The sequence below is a fragment of the Hypanus sabinus genome, chromosome 3, assembly GCF_030144855.1.
Source record: "Hypanus sabinus isolate sHypSab1 chromosome 3, sHypSab1.hap1, whole genome shotgun sequence".
NCBI classification, from domain to species: Eukaryota; Metazoa; Chordata; class Chondrichthyes; order Myliobatiformes; family Dasyatidae; genus Hypanus; species Hypanus sabinus.
In genome coordinates, this window is record NC_082708.1 from 109,387,041 (window position 1) to 109,410,891 (window position 23,851).

The window sequence follows — 23,851 nt, forward strand, 5'->3', positions numbered from 1 at the left end:
GTTCACTCCAGAAACTTCGGTGTGCTTACCAAGGCCACCATTATTGTTTAAGTAAAAACATTGGGAAATACAGGCAAGAATGGTTGAGTACAGATATTCAGAAAAAGTGCAGAGAAATATTTTGTTTGGATTTATCATTAAAAGGGAAGATACAGATGCGTTAAAGTTGGCAGCAAGGGATCAAAAAACAATCTGATATAAATGTAAACATGGCTGAATTCTGCCATAAAGAAAATTACGTTGAGGGTAGAACAGATGAGTTTAAGTTTATACAAACCAGATAGAGGGGATGGAGAGGGAAGAAATTATACAGTATAATTTTACATCTAATCTGTTAATTCAAGTTCAGACAGGACATAGGAATCAAAGGATGTAAGTGGAATTTAACAGAAGTTACACTTTAAAGTCATCAAGAATAAATCTTTTATTCAAAACTGATTCCTTTTTGGTTCAATAAATCACGATTTCAATTTGTTCTTGTTTTGACAAGAAAGTTGGCGTGCTCAATGAATAAACACCAGTATAGTAATTGAACTTTGTTTTATGTTCTTGAAAAATTATTATTTATCCTGCAAGATAAAGTTCTTCTGATTTTTTTCCAGATATTCCAGTTGATGTACAAGTAAATATTTTCATTAACAGTTTTGGCTCAATCCATGAAACAACTATGGTAAGCTCACATTATTAACTCAATAAATAGAGATCTGCTTGATAACTACTGAAGAGCTTTATTAAAAACAGTGTAAACATCTTAAAATCATTAAATTATTTAAATTTCTAAGAAGTTGTATAATAAGCAGAGAAGAAAAGAGAAGAAAAAGATGATTGTATTGCAGTTATTGAAATTGTTCTGGATGGAATGACGTTAAGAGATTGGATACAAGAGGCCAGAAATAGTAAGACGTGGGGCATTTGTGAGGTACCTTCTCTCTCTGGAGTCTTTACAACTTTTACCTCACAAATATCATTGTGTATAACAAGTCTTTCTCTGCATTTGATTATACTGCAAATTGGTCAAAATCACAGTCAAGGAAACATCCTTCCTGTATCAACCTTCCTAAGCCTTATAAGAATTTTGTATGAGATCACCTCTCATCCTTTTAAATTCTAGAGAAAAGAAACTCATTCACTCTTCATTTGACAGAATGGCATCCAGAAATCAGTCTGTTGATCTTTGCTACTTTCTTACTTCAGTAAGTATATACTTCTTTAAGTAAAGAGACCAAAGTTGCAGACAATACTCCTTGTACGGTCTCACCAAGATCCTACATAAATGTACGAAGACATGTTTACACTTGTACTCAAAACATCTTGAAATAAAGGTCAGCCTGCTGTTTGCCTTCTAATTAACTGCAACATTTACATAAAAGTATTCCAAGACTTATATACAAGAACAGTCAGGTCCTTTTTAACATTAACATTTTCTGTTCTCTCATCATTTAAAAACTAATGATCCTTTATGTTTTTCGAACTAAAGTGGATAACTACACTCTTTTCTGCATCTACTCTGATCTGTCATGTTTTGGCCCACTGACTTGGCTTGTTTAAATCTCCTAGACACCTATTTATAGCTTCATCACGGCATGTTTCCACATGATTTTATGTCATTTGCAAACTTGGAAATGTTACATATGTTCTCCGCAGGCAAACCTTGGTATAAATTGTGAGTTGTTAAGGCCCAAACTCCGATTCCTGTATTTTCTCACTAGACACAGCTTGCTGACCTGCAAAGGATACACTTATTCCTGCTCTTTATGTTCTACCTGTTAACAAACTCTCAACACACGGATATATCACTCCCTATCCACATCTTCCAACAAAGAAAACAAACCTGTATGAGAGATGAAAAACTATTTGAAAATGCACATCTGTTGGTTTCTTCTCACCCAGTCTCCAAGCATATCTACAAAAAATCTTTAATTGATTTAGTCAAAATTGGTGTTGACTGATCATGTCATTTCTGTGTCTTGATATCGCATCCCATACATGATTCCATCACTCGTTCTCTGTTGTTATCATAGGAGCAAGCCAGTAGTTCCCTATTTCTTAGGCGAACAGCAAGTAGGATGAGATCATATATCCTCTCAATGTCTAACCCATATTGATATTTAGTTGCTGGCAAATGACCATAGAATGGGTGACATCTTCTATTGCTAAACTAATATGGCAGTTGCATATATCCAGCTCGAAAAAAATGTGTAAGTGCATTTGCTGCCACACTGGATGCATTGTACCCAGATTATACAGGTTGAAACTCTATTCTGGCACCATTGAGACCTGACTAATACCTGATGTCAGAATTCACTCCCAGTCATCCTCCACTGACCAGGAGAATTGTTCTTCTATAGGTACTCCACAGGTTACATGTGGAATCTGAGAGTTTTCTGCAGTTGAGAGCTGAAATTTCGGTAAGGTGAAATGGCTGTTTGCTAAGTCATTAGGTAGTTTGTTAGTACAGGTCTATTCCAAATGTACTGGACCACGGGAGTTGCTGGACCACTGTATGCGAGAAAATTTCAACCTATATTTTTAAAAAGGTTGCAGTTTTGTCAGCTTGGAGATCTGTACTTTTCAGTCCAGTTTTAATATGCATTGTCATTTTTACCATGGTTATAGTGTCTGTTTTCACTGACTATTACTTTTTGAATGCGATCATTTGAATATCTCAGCTTTTTGGTTAAGATCAAATGTAGTTTCTGCAGGAACTGACTCATGGTGGATCTCTGTAGATACTAACATTGAGAACAGAAGACACGAGGGATTCTTCACGATCAAGTGGCACTGATAAGAGCTTAACCTGTGATGTCGGGGAGTATCATCATGCTAATTGGAAAACCAGTCTAACACCCTTTCCAGCAATCAATGGTCAGCTTAGTCAGGATGACTGTAGCTACAGTGTGTCTGTCGGTAGGAGGACCTGGGATCAGAAACACTATCAAAATGGTAGTCAAGGATCTCAACAAGAACTCCTTCAACAGGGACTGCTTCATTGAGAAGGTCACGCTGCAGTTTTGCGGGTTTGAGATGAAGGACATCTGTGTCCGAGACTTCACCAATAATGGCTTCTTTGACATCACCTTCAAATATGCAGTGGCATGGCAAAAGTTGCTACAGGGTTTTCACAAAAAGGCAAATGAGGCAACGCTGTCGTTTCTGAAGGCGCTGCCAGTCTTCACCATCCCCACCCCAAAGGAGCATGTGATCATAGAGCACATATTCAACCCACAAGTGCCCGTTGTAGATGTCCTAATCTTCCTGGCTCATTACGTTGAAGGAACAGGAAGCTTCATGGACAACAAGAATGTGTTTGGGATTTGGAAAAATGAATGCCAGGTAAAGGTCAAACTGAGAGCGGATACAAATGGCATCACCATCCACACTCCCTCTGTCTTTGCCATTGGAGCAGACTTTGCTTATATGATATATGCTGGGATATTATTGCAGCTATGGCACAGCCTGGGCCATAACTGCAATAAGTCTGGACATGTGGCGGCCCAGTGCAGTACAGACATCATCAAAAACTGCAAGCAGGAAGGACATGCGACCAAGGATTACAGGGAAAGCAAATGTGTAGGGAGCAAGGTCAGCTTCACAAAGCCTATCCAAAGCAGGCTAGTACCAACGCTCAGGCAATAAGAGGGGAAGTGGTCACTGATAACACCCAGAGATACGTCAACACCCACACTAAAAAGACCAAGGTAACATGTCTGAATGACTGATGTCCTGTCGCACTCACCTCAGTAATAAGCAAATGTTTTGAGAGGCTGGTCAAGGACTACATCTGCAGCTTGCTACCACCCACACTGGAGCCCCTACAATTCGTCTACCAACACAACCGATCGACAGATGATGCAATAGCCACAGCTCTACGTACCGTCCTTACACATCCGGAGAAGAGGGATGTTTTTCTTGGACTACAGTTCGGCATTCAACACCATAATCCCTTCAGGTTCAACAAGAAGCTCAGAACTCTCAACCTTCACCTTTCCTTGTGTAGCTGGATCCTAGACTTCCTGTCAGAATGTTGGCAGGTGATAAGAGTTGCCTCCCTCATCACTGCCCCTCTGACCCTCAGGGCTGTGTACTAAGCCCCCTCCTTTACTCACTCTATACCCATGACTGTGTCACCACCCACAGCTCCAATCTGCTAATTAAATTTGCTGATGACACTGCACTGTTTGGCCTAATCTCAAATAATAATGAGGCAACCTACAGAGAGGAAGTCATCACCCTGACACAGTGGTGTCAAGAAAACAACCTCTCCCTCAATGTTGCAAAAACAAAGGAGCTGGTTGTGGACTACAGGAGGAATGGAGACAGGCTAACCCCTATCGATTTCAATGGATCTGGGGTTGAGAGAGTGAACAGCTTTAAGTTCCTCAGCATATACAATCATCAAGGATCTCACGTGGTCTGTACACTGGTTGTGTAGTGAAAAAGGCACAACAGCACCTCTTTCACCTCAGACAGTTGAAGGAGTTTGGTATGGGCCCCCAAATCCTAAGAACTTTCTACAGGGGCACAATTGAGAGCATCCTGACTGGCTGCATCACTGCCTGGTATGGGAACTGTACTTCCCTCAATCGCAGGACTCTGCAGAGAGTGGTGCAGACAGCCCAGCACATCTGTAGATGTGAACTTCCCATGAATCAGGACGTTTACAAAGACAGGTGTGAGAAAAGGGCCTAAAGGATCATTGGGGACCCCAGTCACCCCAACCACGAACTGTTCCAGCTGCTACCATCTGGGAAACAGTACCACAGCATAAGAGCCAGGCCCAACAGGCTCTGGGACAGCTTCTTCCATCAGGCCATCAGACTGCTTGACTCATGCTGACTCAACTATATTTCTATGTTATATTGACTATCCTGTTGTACATACTATTTATCATAAATTACTATAAATTGCACATTGCACATTGCACATTTAGATGGAGACATAAAGATTTTTACTCCTCATGTATATGAAGGGTGTAAGTCATAACGTCAATTCAATACCATTGAAGAGGCTGCTGCCAAAATTGAGACAGAGACTGGGACTGCGGAATGACTCACTGCCTCAAGCTCCCCACTCACCCCCCCCAACACTCCCTGCAGCTGAAAAACCCCAGTCCCCTCCATAAAATGAGGAGAGGTTAATGGAGGAAGGAAGGGCAGGGAGACAAGAAGAAGAGTGGTGGGTGGTGAAGAGGAAGAAGTCCCAGAAGGCACCATCTAAGTGACAGTAGGCAGCTAAGAGTAAAAGGAATGAGAAAGAAAGGACAGTGTGGCTGAAGGATGCCAGCATCCTCCCCTCTTGGACTGTTAAGTATGTGTGGGAAACTGATGATTCATGCAGAGGAAATGCCAAACCAGAGAGTACAAAGCAGAAGGGAGCCAACAAGCGAATGTGGTTAAGGAAGAATTTGCCAGCGACCCAACACCCTCAGTTTTAGGAGACTGGGGGCAGCACAGAGGCCATTAGCCCCCAGCTCTGGGAGACCAGGAGAGAACTGGAGCCATTACCTCCCAGCTTTGGGAGTCCAGGAAAGAACATCATCTGGCACACCCCAGCTCAGAGAGATGGAAGGTGCAGGGTGACCAGAGCATTACGCTGGAACAGGAGCAAAGACCAACCAGTCCCCAGACACAATAGCAGCAGTGCCACACTTGGGGAAGTGGCACTCTCAGTACCTGAGCCTCCAAACAGGGAGGCAGTGGCCATGATGGTTCAGACTGAATGACAGCACTGTCATTCCACTACTCAATCATGGAGAGCATCCTTAACCATGTGCAGTATGATGTATCAATGCCTTGTAGTGCCTTGCCACGGTCAAGGCTGATGTAACCTTTCATAGGAGTGCAGGCTACCTCACCTTCACGGCTATCAGAGGTGGTTGCTACCGTGACCCCGTGGTTGGTCAGTGTGGTTGTCACGCCTCTGGTCTGGGGATTCTGCTGCAGGGAGGCAACTTCTCAATCACCCAAGTCAGAGAGGTGGTTAGGGCACTTCCCCGTAGCAAGTGTAATGTACCAAAACACTCTGCTCTGGCTAGTTAATGCGTACGCTTCACTCACGTGCAGGACAGGCAGTGCAACCAAGTGCAGCTTGCTGGGACATTATGTAGTAATGGGGGTAGACCCATCCTTCACAACACGAGGACAGATAGAACCTCAGCATGTAGTGGCACGTGACGCAACGACACATGAAGGTGGTCGTCAGGATGAGGGCACCATTGAGTATGTTTTTTCCGTACTGACCAGGAACTTGTGCATAACAATCCATAGGACTTGCTCCATCTTGGATCCCCCGATGAACTGGAAGATGGCCCAGGTGATTTCCAAGCTGGAGGAGCAGGGACTTGTGTCAAAAATAGCAGCCACGGGTTTGCGTAGAGTGCGTGGAGGAAGGTGCAAGGGCCCGTGTCATGGTTCACGGTGAGCAGCTGTGGGTGACAGAGGACTCTGTCATGTATGGGCTGTTCCCAGGGGCGGACACCATGCCGTGCTGGAGGATCATCGACTCAGTGAGAGATGTCCTTTGGTCTGCCAGCACATTAAGACGTCTGTAGAGGAATGCTGCCAGGTGACACTCCGAAGCTTAGTGCAGCTACCACAAGGGCTTGGTGGGGGAAGAGCACATGTTAGGGTTTTTCTTCTACTGGACAGGGAGGGGCCGGGTTAGCTGAGGAAGCCCCTCAATTATTGTATTAATGGAATTTCCCAGGGGATCATGAGTGTCAGAAGTACTATTGGCTTTAAACAGTATAATTTAACACTAAGTATATTGTATATGAATGTAAGAATGAAAAAATGCTACATGGTTTATTCTTATAAATGATTACAAATAAAGTTTATTTTGCTTAAATAAAGAATTTAAAAAATTTTTTACAGCATAGGTGTGGCCTGCTGACTATTAGAAATAGTGGATAAGGTAACATGTTATTTTTAAGGATATCTGAGCCATGAAGAAATGTTTTGTTAAATGCACTTGTAAGAGTGTATTCGCAGAGAATGTTGGGTTGTTCCAGCAACAAGCGACTTTTCAATATTTATCTAAATTTTGGTCAGTTCCAAAGGAGGATTTCCAGAAGAATTCTGACCCTCCAGACAGATATTATGAGTTTCCCTGTGAAAATCTGTTATTGAAAATAAAGGAGAAGGAAACAGAATGGAGTGGAATGGTGCTATGAAAGCAGAAGATGCTTGGAGCGCTCTGCAGACCACATCTGTTAGAAGACAAACAGTGTAATAATGTCTAGTTGGAGATCCTTCATCAGAACTATGGTTTCCTTTAGGAGATCTGCAGTGACCTGCTCAGTGTTTCAAGCCTTTCTGCTTTTATTTCAAAATTTCAGCACATTTTAAGCTTCCAGCATATTTTGCAGTATTAGATAAATAAAGGTTAATGTATGAAAAGTCAGAGAAATTGCACATTAACATTTTAGTGGAGATTATTGTTGACGATAGGCTTTTTGAATTTTCCAAGTTCCAAATGATGGATGTAGCATAATGTTATTGATAATGTTATAGTGGTTGTCCTTTCTTACTGCAGTAAGATATTTTGCAGCATCACTCGGGACTCTGCTGTCAATTGAAAAAGAATGACCTTAAGAATGATTAGAAAATTAGTTCACTGCTCCAACATAGTGAGGGGAGCAGACAGGAGATATTGTGATTGCGGAAGAGATACCAGATACTATTGCCTCCTGGGTACCAGGGTCAAGGATGTCTCTGAGCATCTGCAGAAAATTCTCAAGAGGGAGAACAAATAGATAGAGTTTGTTGTACATGTCAGTACAAATGACACAGGTAGAACAAGGGATAAGGTTCTGCAGGATGTGTGTAGGAAGTTAGGTAAGAAGCAGGACCTCAGTGGTAGTGAACTCCAGATTATTCCTGGTCCATGTGCAAATGACATCAGAAACAGAAAGATAGACCAGCTGAATTTGTGGCTGAGGAACTGGTGCAGGTGGCATGGATTCAAGATCATGGACCAGTAGAATGGCTTCGGGGTAGAGGCGACTTGTACAAAGGCGACAGGTTGTACAAGTTGAACCAGCAAAGGGGCAATATCTTTGTAAGGAAATTTCTTGGTGTTATATGGAACAGCTTGGGGGGTGCACGATGGGTGGAACTCTGCACTGGAGGAATTCATGGATAAAGTAGTAGCCAGCCGGCGTGTTTAATATTCAGATTGGCTAGGAATACAGAAAAGGCGGAGAAAGGAATACCCCGTGAAACTGCACTTATTTCAAAGCACTACGCAGATGAATTCAGAGTGTGGATTGGTTCTGAGGACTGAGATGCTCTAACCATAGTAGGAACATGGCTGACAGAAGGGCAGGAATGGCAGCTCAATGTTCCAGAAAGCAGATGCTGCAGCTGTGACAGAGGTATGGGCACGTGAAGGGAGAGTGTTGCCCTTTTGATAAGGGAAAGCATAACAGCAGTTCTTTAAGATGATGTTCTTGAAGGAGATTGTTCAATGAGACCAAATGGGTAGATATTTGAAACATGAGAGGGAGGATCATCCACGTGGGACCTCCCAACAGTCAGTGGGAACTTGAGGAGAAGTTGTGAAGAGAAATTGCTCATCGTTGGTGGAATAATTGTGTTCTACTAGTGGGAGGGCCCTTAGTTATAGGGAGAGGTTGGCCTGGCTAGGTTTTTATTCCATGGGGCATAGGAGAATGTTGGGTGACATAATAGAGGTTTATAAAATCATGAGGGACACAGATGACAAGGATGGTAACAGTTTTTCCACAGGGTAGAGGAGTCCAATACTGGGGGCATAGATTTAGGGTGAGAGGGGAAAGACTTGTAAGTGACTAGGGCAGCTTTTTCACACAGAGAGTAGTGAGTATATGGAACAAGCTAACACAGGAAGTATTTGCAAGAAGTAGAATAATATCATTCAAGAAGCACTTGGATAGGTACATGGAGGGGTGGGGTTTAAGGGGAAACGGGCTGTAGGAAAGTTGGAACTAGATTGATGGACACATTGGTCAGCATGCACTTGATGGGCCAAAGGGACTGTATCCATGCCATGTTCCTCTGTGACTCTGACTAAGTCAGCAAACCCAGAATCACGGAAGAGTCATTTGGCCTTTGCATCTCTGCTGGATTTTATTAGAGTAATCCAACTCATTCCAGCTATGGTAGTATGTGTAGTTTTTGCTTTTAGTTCAGCATATTTTCCTTGATTTTGTACTCCACAACTAGGAATTTAATTCCTTTATGTCAGGAAAAAGTAACTTGGTTGTTGGTGATAAATCTCGCTGTAGAAAATTTTCCTTGTTCACATATACTGAAGAAAGAGTATGATGGTATTGCACATTTCGAAATGTATTTCCAATTTGTAGAAGGTAGTTGCCTGTACTGAAGAATAAGTGGCTCAGCCAGGCCACAGCTGCCCCAAGATTCACTGATACCTCTGGATATCATGCTGAGTTTGAAGGGAATTTACATTGGATTGGAGTTGTTTTATTATTGATACTTGTATCAAGGTACATTGAAAAGGTGGTCATACTGTTTATCCAGATTAATTCATAACACAGTGCATTGAGGTAGTACAAGGTAAGAAAATAATTGAACACAGAATAAAGTCTAACAGCTACAGAGAAACTGCAGTGCAGGCAGACAATAAGTTGCAAGATCATAATGAGGTCGGTTATGAGGTCAAGATTCCATCTTAGCATACTGGGGACCATTTAGTAGTTAAGGACAGCTTCTATCCTTTCATTCAGTTGGGTGGAATCTCTCTTTGAGCTTTATGGTATATGCTTTTAGACTTTTGCATCTTCTGCCTGAAGCTGAGAGGGAAAGAGAGAGAATGTTGTAATGGCTGGGGTCTTTGGTTATGCTGGCTGCTTTACTGAAACAGCGACGAGCATAATCAGAGTCACTGGAGAGAACGCTGGTTTCCATGATGTGTTGAGCTGTGTTCACAACTCTCTAGACGTTTTTTAGGATCAGAGGCAGAACAGTTGCCATAGCAAATCATGATGCATCCAGACAGTATGCTTTCTCTGGTTCATGGATAAAGATTGGTAAAGGATGATGGACATGGTAAACTTCTTTAGCCTCCTGAGGAAGTAGAGGCATTGGTGAGCATTCTTGCCCATGACATCCATGTGAATCAACCAGGACAGCAATTAGCAATACTCGTTCCTAGGAACTTGAACTCCTAAAGTCAACAACCAATCCTTTTACCTTGCTAACATTGAGGGAAAGGCCGTTCTCATGATATCATCATGCCAAGCTGTCTATCTCCTTCCGAACTCGGTCTCATAGTTATTATCCACAACAGTGGTATCATCTATAAATGTATATGGAATAAGAGCAGAATCTGGCCATACAGTCATGAATGTTTGGGGGTTAAAGTAGACGGCTGAGAACACAGCCTTGTGGGGCACCAGCTTTGAGTATAATTGTGGAATTCAGTTGCAGTTGGAATTGTTGATTCCCAGATATTGGAGTTTGGTGACGAGATTGCTTGGAATTACAGCATTAGATGCAAAGTTGTAGTCAATAAACAATAGTCTGATGTAGGTGTCTTTACAGTCCAATGCTCCAGAGGTGAATGTAGGGTGAGGTAACCTGCCTCAATGACTATCATCCTGTAACACTTATATCCACTGTGATGAAGTGGTTTGAGAGGTCGGTGATGAAATATATCAACCTTTGCCTGAGAAGCAACTTGGATCTGCTTCAATTTGCCTACCAGCTCAACAGGTCCACAGCAGATGCCATTTCAACCTTGGAACATCTGAACAGCAAAGGTGCATACATCAGGATGCTCTCTATCAACTACAGAGCGGTTTTCAATACCATCATCCCTCAAAGCTAATTAATAAGCTTCAAGACCTAGGACTCAATACCTCCTTGTGTAGTTGGATTCTCAATTTCCTAACTTGCAGACCCCAGTCTGTTCAGTTTGGAAAGAACATCTCCTCCACAATCTCCATAAGCACAGGTGCACCACAAGGTTGTGTGTTTAGCTGCCGACTCTAGTCTCTTTAAACGTATGACTGTGAGGCCAAGCACTGTTCCAATGCAATATTTAACTGTGTTGACGAAACCGGTGTCATTGGCGGAATCAAAGGTGGTGACAAATTAGCATATAGGAGGGAGATTGAAAATATGGTTGAGTAGTGCGACAGCAATATCTCACTCAATGTCAGCAAGATCAAAGAACAAGTTATTTATTTATTTTGCAACTAATCAGGAAACAATTTACAAAGACCAATTAACCTATTTGGCAGGTCTTTGGACTGTGGGAGGAAATTGGAGCACCTGGGGCAAATCTATGTATTCCACAGGGAGGAGGTACAGAGACTCCTTGCAGCCGGCGCCGATAGTTAACTCCAAACCCCATTATCCCAAGCCGTAATAGCATCACTCTAACCACTATGCTACTGTTAGCCCCATTATTGGCTTCAGGAGGAGGAAACTGGAGGTCTGTGAGCCAGTTCTCATCAGTGGATCAGAGGTGGAGAGGGTCAGCAACTTTAAATTCCTCTGTATTTTCATTTCAGAGGTTCTGTCCTCGGTTGAGCACGTAAGTGCCGTTACAAAGAAAGCATGGGAGTGGCTCCACTTCCTTAGAAACTTGCGATGATTCGGCATGACATCTAAAACTCTAACAAACTTCTACTGATGTGTGGTGAAGTGTATATTGACTAGTTGCATCACAGCCTTGTATGGAAACACCAATGTCCTTGAGGAGAATCCACAAAAAGTAGTAGATACAGCAGTCCATCACAGGTAAAGCCCTCCAACACTATTGAGCACATCTACATGGTGGATGGTCACAGGAAAGCAGCATTCATCATCAATGACCCCCTCCACCCAGACCATGCTCTCTTCTCACTACTGCCTGCAGGAAGAAGGTACAGGAGCCCACGACTCACACCACCAGCTTCAAGAGCAGTTATTAACCCTCAGCCATCAGGCTCTTGAGCCAAAGAAAACTTCACTCGCCTCATCACTGACCTGTTCCCACAACTTATGAGATCACTTTCAAGGAGTCTTCATCTCATGTTCTTGATATTATTTATTTTTTATTATTTCTGTTTTTCTTTTGTACTTACACCATTTGTTGTGTCTTTTGCACATTGGTTGTTTGCCCATGCTCTTGGGTGTGGCCTTTCATTAATTCTATTATTTTGCTTGTGTTTATTGTGCATGCCCACAAGAAAACAAATCTCAGGGCTATATATGTGACGTACATGTGTTTTGATAATAAATTTACTTTGAACTTTGATCATAATTAAGGATCTCTCCCACCTTGCCATTTTTTCTTCTCACCTGTTCTGTTCGACAGAAGATACAAAAGCTTAGGAGCAGCTACCACCAGGGTCAAGGGCAGCTTCTATTCTGCTGTTATCAGACTCTTTAAGTCCTTCCATACACTAAAAAGGTGAATCCTTGATTTTCCAGTCTACCTTGTTGCAACCCTTGCACTTCGTCTAAGTGCCTACACTTACCCCGTAAATGAAACCTTACATGTATTCTGCGCTCTATTTTCCTTTTTTTACTATCTTGATCTACTTCTGTATGGAATGATCTGTCTGGATGGCATGTAAACAAAAGTTTTCACTGTTTCTTGGTACATCTACTACAGTAAACCAATGCCAATACCTGTTCAACCATTTTGTGATATTATTGATCAGAGCTTGTAAAGAATGTTGTAGAATTATGGGTCACTCATGGCTGGCTCTGCTGGGTAATACTAATTTACCTGTCATTACTTCCTAACTTCAATGAAACAGAAGGACAAATATTCAGCCACATGTTCTGGTTGACACCACCATTGTTACTTGAAAAACAAGCCTTAAACCTTCCCTCCCAGAGGTAGGAATGCTAACAGTAGGTTAAAAAATTCTCTTCCTAATATAATAATTGAAAAGTCATTTTAAAGTAACAACATACAGTTAACACTTACTTAAATGATAATTGGATTCAATGCTAGAGATTTAGCATTCTGTTGCACCTGATAGATTAATTAGTAAAATTAGTATCAAAATGGATGCTTGTGTTATTCTCAATAAATAAAATTATTAGCATTTCTTCTAAGTTGAATTCACAGTTCCTAGATAAATTTTTTCTTTCCTTTCAGCTGTTGATTAATCTGCTATATATTTCCAGCAACACACACAAAATGCTAGTGCAACCAGTATTTTATGTGTATTGTTTGAATTTCCAGCATCTGCAGATTTCCTCGTGCTTGCTCTATATATTTCCAGCATTTTGTTTTTATTTTTGATTTTATTTTGATTATGATTTTACCTTGTAATTTTCTATGATTGTGTCTTTCATGTACAACTAATTTGTAGCTTCTGTTTTGATAGGACTATAGAGTGAATATATTCCTGAGACAAAAATGGAATGACCCTCGACTCAAACTACCAAATGATTTTAAGGGTTCAGATACTCTGACTGTGGATCCAACAATGTTCAAATGCTTATGGAAGCCTGACTTATTTTTTGCAAATGAAAAGAATGCAAATTTTCACGATGTAACACAAGACAACATCCTGCTCTTTATATTCCGGAATGGTGATGTGCTGCTCAGTATGAGGTGCGATAAAATGTTGACATCTAACGATGACATAGACTGCATTTGCTGAAAGTGCTCTATTTTTGTAGCTTTCAAAAGTGGGTAATGTTTGCTCTTCTCTTTCATATTTCAGGTTGTCAATAACACTTTCATGCCCTCTTGATTTGACCCTGTTTCCCATGGATACACAGCGTTGCAAAATTCAGCTGGAGAGCTGTAGGTTTCTTGAATTTTTGCTTCGGGTCATATATTTTGACTGATAGTTGAGACTGTAGAGGTGTTGTTGGCAATAAGTCAGCTTTTGTTTTAAGATCTCATATTTCAAAAGCAGTGCTTTCTATTGTTTAGGGAAAGACAATTATTCAGTGAGCAGGGATGACTTTCACTCTGATCAAGAGCAATGAAACGCTAATTGTTGCATGGTCAGCATGTATAATTAGTTGCTCATCCACAACGCAGATTGACCATCTGTGCCAGAAAATGAAAATTAGCACCTGGAGTACTGGATGTTAATCACTGATTAATGATCCCCCATTGAAAAGGTGCAGGTGTCAGGTTCAGCTCTACAATGGACTTGGTTCCAGTTATCCTGCAGGAGTCTCCATGACAACTTAGAGAAGGCTTTGGGAGCTTGCATCCATTCTTGAAAAGCATTAATTTTGTTAAATAAAAGAGCAAATCTGAGAGATCTTTCCAGGTGGAAATGTGAATTTATAGCTAATTTATTTTGTGCTCCTGACTATCAGTTAAATTAATGAATTATGGGAGAAAATAATAAGTGAATGTAGAGTACTCTGGGACATTACTGTATTATTCTCACAGATACATAGACCTATTTGAGATAATAGTAATAATAATCAGCAAAGTATTCCTATAAGTATCCAGTGGCCTTTTTTCCCAAAAATAGGATGGTAGTATTTTCTAATCATTATTCACCTATAAGATAATAATGGAATTGAAAACATATAATGTTGGAAATACGTATCAGGTCATCTATATACATATGTATACATCTGTCAAGAGGGAACCAGAGTTGCTTGATAACCTTTCATTGGAACTTTCATATTTCCAACCTTTCAAGTGCTTTGTATTTGGAGTAACATTTCTAGTCATTGCTATGTTCATTAAAGTAAACATAACTAATTAGAATATATTATTTTTAGCTATTGGTATGTAAAGTATCATATTGCTAAACTCTTATCAGACAGAACCTAAATAAGGCCAACCAGTTTGTCATTAACAGGTATGTTTAACAACTTACAACATGTTATTGGTAACATATGGACAGATTTAATAATAGCTCATTGTAAGTAAAGAGAAATTTTAGGTCTGTCGAAGCAAAAAAAAACAGCAGCTCTTCAATAAGATCAGGCTGAAAGAAGGAATGGAAATGGAGGCATGAACCACTGTATGCCATTCATTTGTCTCTTTGGAAGACTGTAAGGGGAGGGGGAGAGGTTTTGAGGTACTTTCATATAGGGGGCATGACATCTGATGGGGTGGAAGGGGCAGGAAGGAAGAGAAAGGGTGAGAGCCTATATGCAGGAAAGGAAATGTTCTGGAATAGTTTGTGTGTTACGCTACTTGCAGATGTTAGAATATGTTTAATGTAAGTAAATGTAAAATATTACATATAGGGAGTAGATATAAATACACAATGGGGGTGTCTTGAGTTAGAAAGTGCACTGTATGAGAAGGATTTGGACATCCTGGTAGGCTCATCACTATCAACATCTAGAGAATGCACAGAAGCAATTAGGGAAGCAGATACAATGTTGGGCTATGTAATGCATTCAGTGGAGTTCAAGTCTATAGATGTTCTGCTTAAGCTGTATAATGTACTTTTGAAGCTACACTTTGAGTGCTGTGTACAATTTTGGCCTCCATATTTTGGGAGGGATGTGAAGCACTTGAGAGAGTTCAGAGAAGGGTGACTAGACTCATTCTGGGTCTGTAGGGTATGAGCTATGAAGAAAGATTGAAAGAATTAAATCTTTTTAGCTTAAGTAGACATGACATGATAGAAGTGTTCAGAATCATTCAGGGTATAAGTAAGGTGGATGCCAGCTGCCACTTCACAATTAATCCATCAATGAGGACATGGAGCCATAGGTGGAGACTGGTTAAAGGCAGATTTCAGACAAACATCAGGAAGCATTTCTTTCCACTGCAAGTTGTACACAACTAGGTACACATACCTAGTTGTGTAGCTGAGAGTAGTACCTTAGAAACTTTCAAATCTAAACTCAATAGTTATTTTAACACACTATGTGAATAGGAATTTGGCAAGCTTTGTTGGGCTGAATGGCCTGTTCTAATGCACAAAAACTTTCTAATGTTCAAGCTCATCTATCCCGTCCATTTTATTTCAGAGTAATCTATTAGCATTAGGCAGGTTCAAGAAAATATATTTGCTATATATATTCACTCATATTTGGTGTTTTTTTTTCATCAATCGGTTTTCCTTCCCTTCCAGCTACAGTGAAATAGGTCAAACAATGCGACTTCATAGGAAATAGACAAGTAGGTAAAAGAAGAATAGGAATTGGACCCTACCAAAGATTTTGCACTAGTCATCAAAAACTTTTTTTTTGTATCTTTTCTGCACTTGCATCTTTATTTCTTTAATTATGTGCACTTTTCCTCTTAGTTGGCTATACCACCGAAGACCTGAAATTCATTTGGCAAGCTAAGGACCCCGTACAGATGGAAGAAATTGCATTACCGCAGTTTGATGTTAAAGAGGAAGATATTGAATATGGAAACTGCACAAAGTATTATGAAGGCACTGGTGAGCTATTTTCTTATCAATGTTAAAAGCTGTTTTGGTACATTATTTTGAAGATATAAATCTTCGGAGAATGACCACACTTCGGAAATTTAGATTTAGGAGCTTCATGTCATTTCAATGGGTGACATGTGGATCTAATCAGCTGGAGTTAAAACCTCGTTGCAACCTTCTAGATACATCTGGGAATACTTTGTTTCTTTGAATGACAGAATGTCCTGTTCAAACACTCCAGAAGTACATATAGAAGAGCTCAATGATCATGAAATCATCTCAGAAGCTCATGAACTCTTTTGCATCTGACTACATGAACCAAAATTTCATATGAGGCACTAAAATTGTTAAATAAAAATGTCAAAAGAATTATAAGCAAACAGTAAATAGATAGTGAGTAACTTTTGAACTATTTTCAGAAGGGAATATTGTGTGTGTTTCTGATTGCCATGCTATTGGAAAAATGTGACTGTAGTGGTGAGATTCACCAAGATATTGCCTGGATTGGAGGAATTCAGCTATGGAATGAGATGGATTAAATTTTGTTTGCTTTCCTTGGAATCAAACAAGATTGGAGATGACCTGTTAATGGTACAGCATATAAAATTATAAGAGCAATCTGTGGTGTAGCTGGTCAGAATCTTTTATCCCTCATAGTAGGCTTAAAGTGAGATGAAAGAGTTTTAAAGGAGTTTTGAGATGAAATAGCAGGCAGATGAGATGGTAGAGTCAAATGCGGTCACTAGAGTAAAGAGGCATTTAGGCACACACTTAAATAAGCAAGATATGAAAGGATACAGACCTTGTTTGGGTGAATAGAATTGGTGTAGGTGGATAAAAGAGATATTCTAGATGTGGTGGGCCAAGGAGTACTTGTACTGTGCAACTTCTTATTTAAGTGCAAGAGATGAGACAGGAGCATTTGCCAACATATTCGGCCAGAAGTGCCAAACAGATAATCCATTTTGGCTTCCTCATCAGCCTGTCTTTAACCAATTCCACTCACGTCACGTCATACCATGATGTGGTTAGTGGAACAGGATATAGAAAAAGCTATGGAATCAAACAACATATCAGCCATAGCACTGTGTTACACTCTACAACTATAAATGCCTTTAGCCAAACTATTTGTTGAGTACAGTTGTACAAAGGCAGTGCACAGTCCAAAAGTAGGTGTGCATGATTTTCTTGAATGTTTTTCATGTGATCACAAGGCCTTGTTGGACTTCAGTAATGTTGAAAACTGCAAGTCCAGTTCACTGGTTCATTGGCGAGACCAGTGGTGGAGGAACTGCATTGCCTTGGTTGTGGTGTGTACTAGGCCCTCATGCTGTGGAGTCTCCTTTTGCAGCTGCCCGGTAAAGGAAACGCCAAGGTGGTGTAGGAGAGAGCAGAAGTCTCTGTGGGTGCGTTGGGGGTTGTCCACTCCTGTCACTGCTGCTCTCCAGTCAGTAAAAGTAAAACAAATCCAAATTGCCTAGTTACCAGCCATTCTTTCTTCTATCATTTATCAGCAAAGGTATCACCTAAGGTATGGGAAGGCAGGTTTGTGAAGTCTCAGGATGAGGAAGTTCAGGGGCAGGAACCGGGGAACAAGAAACTGGGAATTCAGAAGGTTCAGGACTGCAATAATGGGCATCAGGGTGAGTTGGTTATTGGGAAGTTTCAAGGCTCATTGTGTTTACATATCTTGAGAAGACGGTGAGGAAGGGTTCAGGTTGTGCAAGAGTGCCAGAAAGTCAGGAAAGAAGGGGAATTTGGCTGCCAGGATCTGTGTAACAGGCACTAGTACTACTTGAAATGTAGACACAAAATACTGGAAAGACTAAACAGTTAAATTTTCAGATCTGAGACCTATCATTTGAACTAAGAATGAGAGAAACTGAAATAGGGAGGGATGCAAAACTGCTAAGTAAGAAGTAGAGTGACATGGTGAATGTGTGTTTCTGGGACTGGGGGATGCATCAGTGTTGGGGGCCAATTTTTTTAGGTCTATGATAATGAGCTAGACCTCCAAGTAGACCACAACCTTGTCATGGTTTGGAGGCTTATGTGCCTCAATGACCTGGAGAGCTATGTTGGCTGGAGTCAGGGCATTATGCTTTGGCTTTTGGTAGGGTCACTCATGCCAAACAAGTCAAAAGGTAGAGGCCAGACTAAGAGTGTTCCACCAGTCCTCCAGGTTCGGGTGTTCAGCTCAGGGCCAACAACCCTGACCGGTAAAACAAAATTGTTACGGAAACAACAATGAAAAATTCTTCTACATCTGAGTGTGCTGGCATTCCTGAGTCTCCACCAGGATTTGCATGACTGACAGTAGTGAAAACCGAGAGGAAGCTACTGACACGGTGAAGGAAGCCCTGAACGCCAGCAGAGATAGAGAAGCTTCATGGCTGCCTGAAATGCCAGCATCATAACAGGCAGTAAGGAAGTAGGTAATGAGCTAGATCTAAACTTGAGGGTACAGGCAACAATTTCTAAATTTATATATGTTCACACTTAGCATTGAAGTGAAGTGCAGAGGATGGTGGTAAACTGAAGCAGAATATAAGCTGGCTGGTGGAATGAGCAAATACATGTGGAGAAATTTGAGATGATGCATCTTGGTAAGATGAATGATGAAATTCAATGTAGACGATAGGATGGTGGTGTCAAAGGGATACAGGAGTAGAGATCTGTGAACTATAGATGCAGACATCGTTGGAAGTGGCAGCCCACATTGAGAAAGCTGCTAGGTATGCAGGATTCCGGCCTTCATTAGTAGAAGTATGAAGTGTAAAGCCGGGGAATTCTTGTGAATCCATCCTAAAATGTCAGTCTGACCTCGGCTACTTCTTATTGCAATATTATTAAAATGATGTGGACCGTCCAGAAGAGATTGAGATGGTTTCTGCAGTGTGGCAATGCAGATAGTTACAAAGATTTTCAAACGGGCCTCAATCATTGCGAGCAGTCGCTTGTTTTAGTGAGGCGGGACAAGATTTTAAAAGAATTCAGGGTCTTTCGGATCATTTCATTTGATGATATACATGGGTACGGCTGAATGACAATAAACTGAACTTGAACTTGATCTTCTTACAAATTGTGTTAGGGAACTAGAGCTGCAACTTGATGACCTTTGGCTCATGTGGGAGAATGTGGAGGTGATAGACAAGAGCTACTGCGAGGTAGTCATCCCTAAGTTGCAGGAGGCAGGTAGCTTAGTGACTTTCAGAAGAGGGAGAGGGACTAGGCAAGTAGTGCAGAAAATCCCTGAGGTAACAGATGTGCCACTTTGGACATACCTGGGGAAAGTCACTGGCTCAGAGTCTGGCTTTGTGGTTCAGGAAAGAAGGAGGGGAAAGAGAAGTAGAGTAATGACAGGGGATTCATCGGTGAGAGGAGCAGACAGGAAACTCTGTGGATGTGAAAGAGATACCCAGATGGTATGTTGCCTCCCAGGTGCCGGGATCAGGGATGTCTCAGATTGCGTCCACAGCACTCTAAAAGGGGAGTGTGAACAGTGGAAGACATAATACATATTGGTACCGATGACATAGGTAGAATATAGGGACCTGGTAGAAAGCAGAAAATCAGGACCACAAGGATAAGTATCTCTGGATGACTGCCTCTGCCATGTGCCAGTGAGGGTAAGAATAGGATGATTTGGCAGATGAATACGTGGCTGAGGAATTGTTGCAGGGTAAGGATTCCTAGGTCACTGGGATCACTTCTGGGGAAGCTATGACATGTATTAAAAGGATGGGTTATGTCTGAACTCAAAAGGGGACTAATATCCTTGTGTGTAGGTTTACTAGAGCTGTTGGGGAGGGTTTAAATTAATCGGGGACGTGGATGTAATGCTAAGTCTTTATAAGGCATTTTTCTGATAAGATGATGGCATGTTTGTTTGCAGCAGCTGCTACGGGGTCAATAAAAGATGCTACTGTCATATTTAAATGTATTTTTCATGATTGCAAGATCCTGCTGAATATTAAGAACTTGAAGCAGTGCAGTAAGTATTGCTTGATGGTGGAAAATTAAGGAGCTGCGCGATGTGTTGCTACCTGATTGAAGAAGGTATACAGTCTAACAGTGAATGACCATCTTGGTCACCTTTATTGCAATCTCAGAATCCTTTTGGGCATTATTAAGGTGGAATGCCGCCAGTTGAATTCACTGATTGATTGATGGAGAGCAGGGGTCGATGGTGGGGGAGCTGAGTGTTTGGTTGTAGTGAGGAGTAGGCCACGAGCCACGGTGTCGCTTGACATAGCCACCAGGGGAGAGGCATTGGAGCCGGTGCGCTCCACAGCGGATGGCCTGGCGCAGCATTTGGGCTGGAGTTGGTGCCGTACATCCCTCCCCACCCCGCCCCACCCTGTCTCTGCTTGGCGGAAGAGGAGCTATATTGTGGTAACTGCAGATTTTGACAGCATTCATTTGGACTCAGAGCCTCAAGCCATGCCATCGCCTGCTTACAGCTGGCAGGAGGGAGGCATCGGAGCCAGTGTGTGGCGCAGCATTCGGGCTGGAGTTGCTGCTACCCCCCTCCCCAGTGTTCACTCGGCAGAAGACAAGTTCTGTTGCGGTCATCCACAGATGTTGGTGGCATTGGATTTCCAGAGCTTGGACTCTTTTATCGAGTGGTCGTATCTTTCTATCTTATACGTGCTATGTGTGACTGTTGGTACTGTGTGAGCCACCTTGACCCCATAGTAACACCATCTTGTTTGGCTGTATTCATGTCTGATTGAATGACAATTAAACTTGAGTTGAATTGGTCTGACCACACAGAGTATTTTAAGGTTTTAGAACTCTTATCCAGAGGATGTGCTGGCATTGGAGAAGGTCCAGAGGAGGTTCACAAGAATGATTCTAGGTATTAAAAAGTTAACGTATGAGGAGTGTTTGATGGATTTGGGCCTGTACTTGCTAGAGTTTAGAAGAATAAGGGGGATCTGACTGAAACATGTTGAATATTGGAAGGTCTAGATAGAGGATGTTTCCTATAGTGGGAGAGTCTAGGACCAGAGGGCATGACTTTAGAATACAATGTCATCCTTTAAAACGGTGAAGTGGAGGAATTTCTTCAGCCAGAAGGTGGTGAATCTGTGGAATTCATTGCCAACAATGTCATTGAGTATATGCAAAGCCAAGATTAATCGGTTCTTGATTAGTAAGGGCATCAAAGGTTACAAATAAATCAGCCATAATGGAATGGCTGGGGCAGATTTGATGGGCAGAATGGCCTAATTCTGCTCCTATGTCTTGAGGTCTTATGATAGGTCAAAGTAGCTAACATGGTTTCTTTAGAGAAGATTGAGGGTAGACATGTTAGAAAGAAGAGATAGCTGTGTTAGATGTATGCAAAATTAAGAGAGGTCAAACTGGGTGAATATTTAGGAGGCTATTGTCTTTAGTGAAGGGTTTGGGGACTAGATGTCACAGATACATAATGAAAGGAAAGGAAATTAATAATACCATGAGCATTTACTTTATGTGGTGTGAGATTGGAATCTTGCATACACTGTCTGCAGAAATATTGGAGGCAGGTTCCCTTGTAACCTTCAAGAGAGAATTGAATAAAAATGTCAATGGTAAGGAAATTATTGGAAAGGCTACAGAAATGGCAGCTAGTGCAACTAGTCAGTAGCTGTGTAAAGAGATGGCATGAGGTTCATATATGAAATGGCCTCCCCCTGAGACCCCACTGTTCTATAATTCTATTTGTCCTGCCTGTAGCTACATCAATCTGCTTTTTCAGTGATTTTCCATCAGTTGGGACTTAAGGTCTGACGTTGTGGACTATTTCAGGCCTAGTGAAATTATATTCTGTGCCATACATAGTGGTTGTATATTTTGCAAATTCCTTTACATCATCTTCAGAGAAGCTTGCTCTGTGCTGATGTTGCATTTGAAATTTTGCATTTTTGTCTGAAGTCACACATTACATTCTGCAAGTTACTGCTAAGTGTCCTTTCTTCTATATGATCACCAATTTAAATCCTTTATAAAAACACTTACTGTATGTTGGGAATGACTGCTGACAGTCGAAGAATGGCTCAAATCACTTGATGCTGACTTTGTTTCTGGACCAAAGATTTCAGAATTGCTTTTTAAGCTACCATTGAATTTGTGGATGGCATAGGACAGAATGTCTTTGCATTCTTGACTGCTGTTCTGTGGAACTCACAATCTTACATATCAAATCAAGTATAGTGTTTCTAGTGCCTAATACCTTTAACTGGAGCCTTTTGTCTCTGCATATGAAACTGTCTGAGTAATTAGCCATGCTTTCTCCTAGCATTTGATTGCATGGGGTGAATTCATAACTCTGCACTATTTCAATAGGCTGAAATGTTCTTCCAATCTCTGAACTATTTCTATAAATGAGAAGTCTGCAGCTTTTTGCAAGCTTCTAAGTTAATGAGCGTACAATGCACTTAGGAGCCAATTTCCTTAAGTGCTTTGCTCACTACAGCATTCAATACCTGCATATGTCAGCACTGTCTTCCAGCTCAAGAATGTTAATGGCCATGAAAAAATCTCATCTTTCTCCCTGTAAGATGTGAATGATTCATATGTTTTGTGATATCCCTGTTATGCTTGAGTTGGCAGTTTCTTTACCCAGCAGGTCAGAATCACAGTAGGTTTGTATATTTCCTTGCACCTTGTTCAAATATATTGAGACTTGTGTTCTTGTGCTTGCTTTAATTTTGATATAACCTTTACAAGTACAGTTTTAAGAGCAGGTACTTCTGCTTTAAAGTTAAAAGCAGCTGCTTTGCTGTGTTACATGTGACTCTCTGATTTAGTTATTTGCATGTCCATGAAAGCCCAGTATTTTCTAGAAGGATGACAAAGAAGTTAGAATTGTAGACCATCTATATAGGTTGATGTGTATGCGGAGTCAAAGGATGGGTGTCTTCTTGTCTATCTATTATTTCTGACAAAGCCCTTCTGAGAAAATACTCTAAAAATTGTAGATTTTTATTCTTCAGATACATGCTGATTCTTGATCTTGGATGTTATTCGTCCAGCTGTACATTTTCCTTTAGTAACCCAGTCTATCCAGTGAACATCCTTCTTTATGAAGACCTCTTTGGATTCTGTTGACTCAACATGAGGAAGATAATTATTAGACTGATGAAAGATATTATTGATGAAGTTGCAGAAAATATAATCTTTGAATTAATAATACTTGCCACTGTTTTTGCTCAAGAGGCATACATAAAATTAAATATAAATGTCTAAAACTTAAGAGTCAAGTTCCTCTTGTCTGTTGCTAACCCATCAAAGACATATCCTTACTTATCTTCTATTGAAATTCATAGACTGTCACAAGGTTGCTACACTTGTCCAGTACATTTAGTCAGTTTCAGTATATATCCTTTTAATAATATGTAAGCATCCTGTCACTATCTCTAATTCTGAATAGCATTAGCCACTGTTGAAGTTTCATTCCTTTACAAACAAAATAGTCTATTTCTTTTCTTTATTCTTCTATAAACTTACAGAGATCTTTCTATTACCTTTTTAATTTTA

At 41.0% G+C, this 23,851-nt stretch overlaps 1 protein-coding gene across 1 annotated transcript in view; it reads left to right on the forward strand.

The window, feature by feature from the left end:
- Positions 1-23,851, forward strand: part of glrbb (glycine receptor, beta b) — a 132,408-nt gene that overhangs the window by 60,674 nt on the left and 47,883 nt on the right. Inside the window, exons 4-7 of the mRNA XM_059964931.1 lie at positions 603-670; positions 13,334-13,563; positions 13,676-13,758; positions 16,193-16,333. Coding sequence (XP_059820914.1) covers positions 603-670; positions 13,334-13,563; positions 13,676-13,758; positions 16,193-16,333 — 522 coding nt within the window. The remainder of the gene's footprint in view (positions 1-602; positions 671-13,333; positions 13,564-13,675; positions 13,759-16,192; positions 16,334-23,851) is intronic.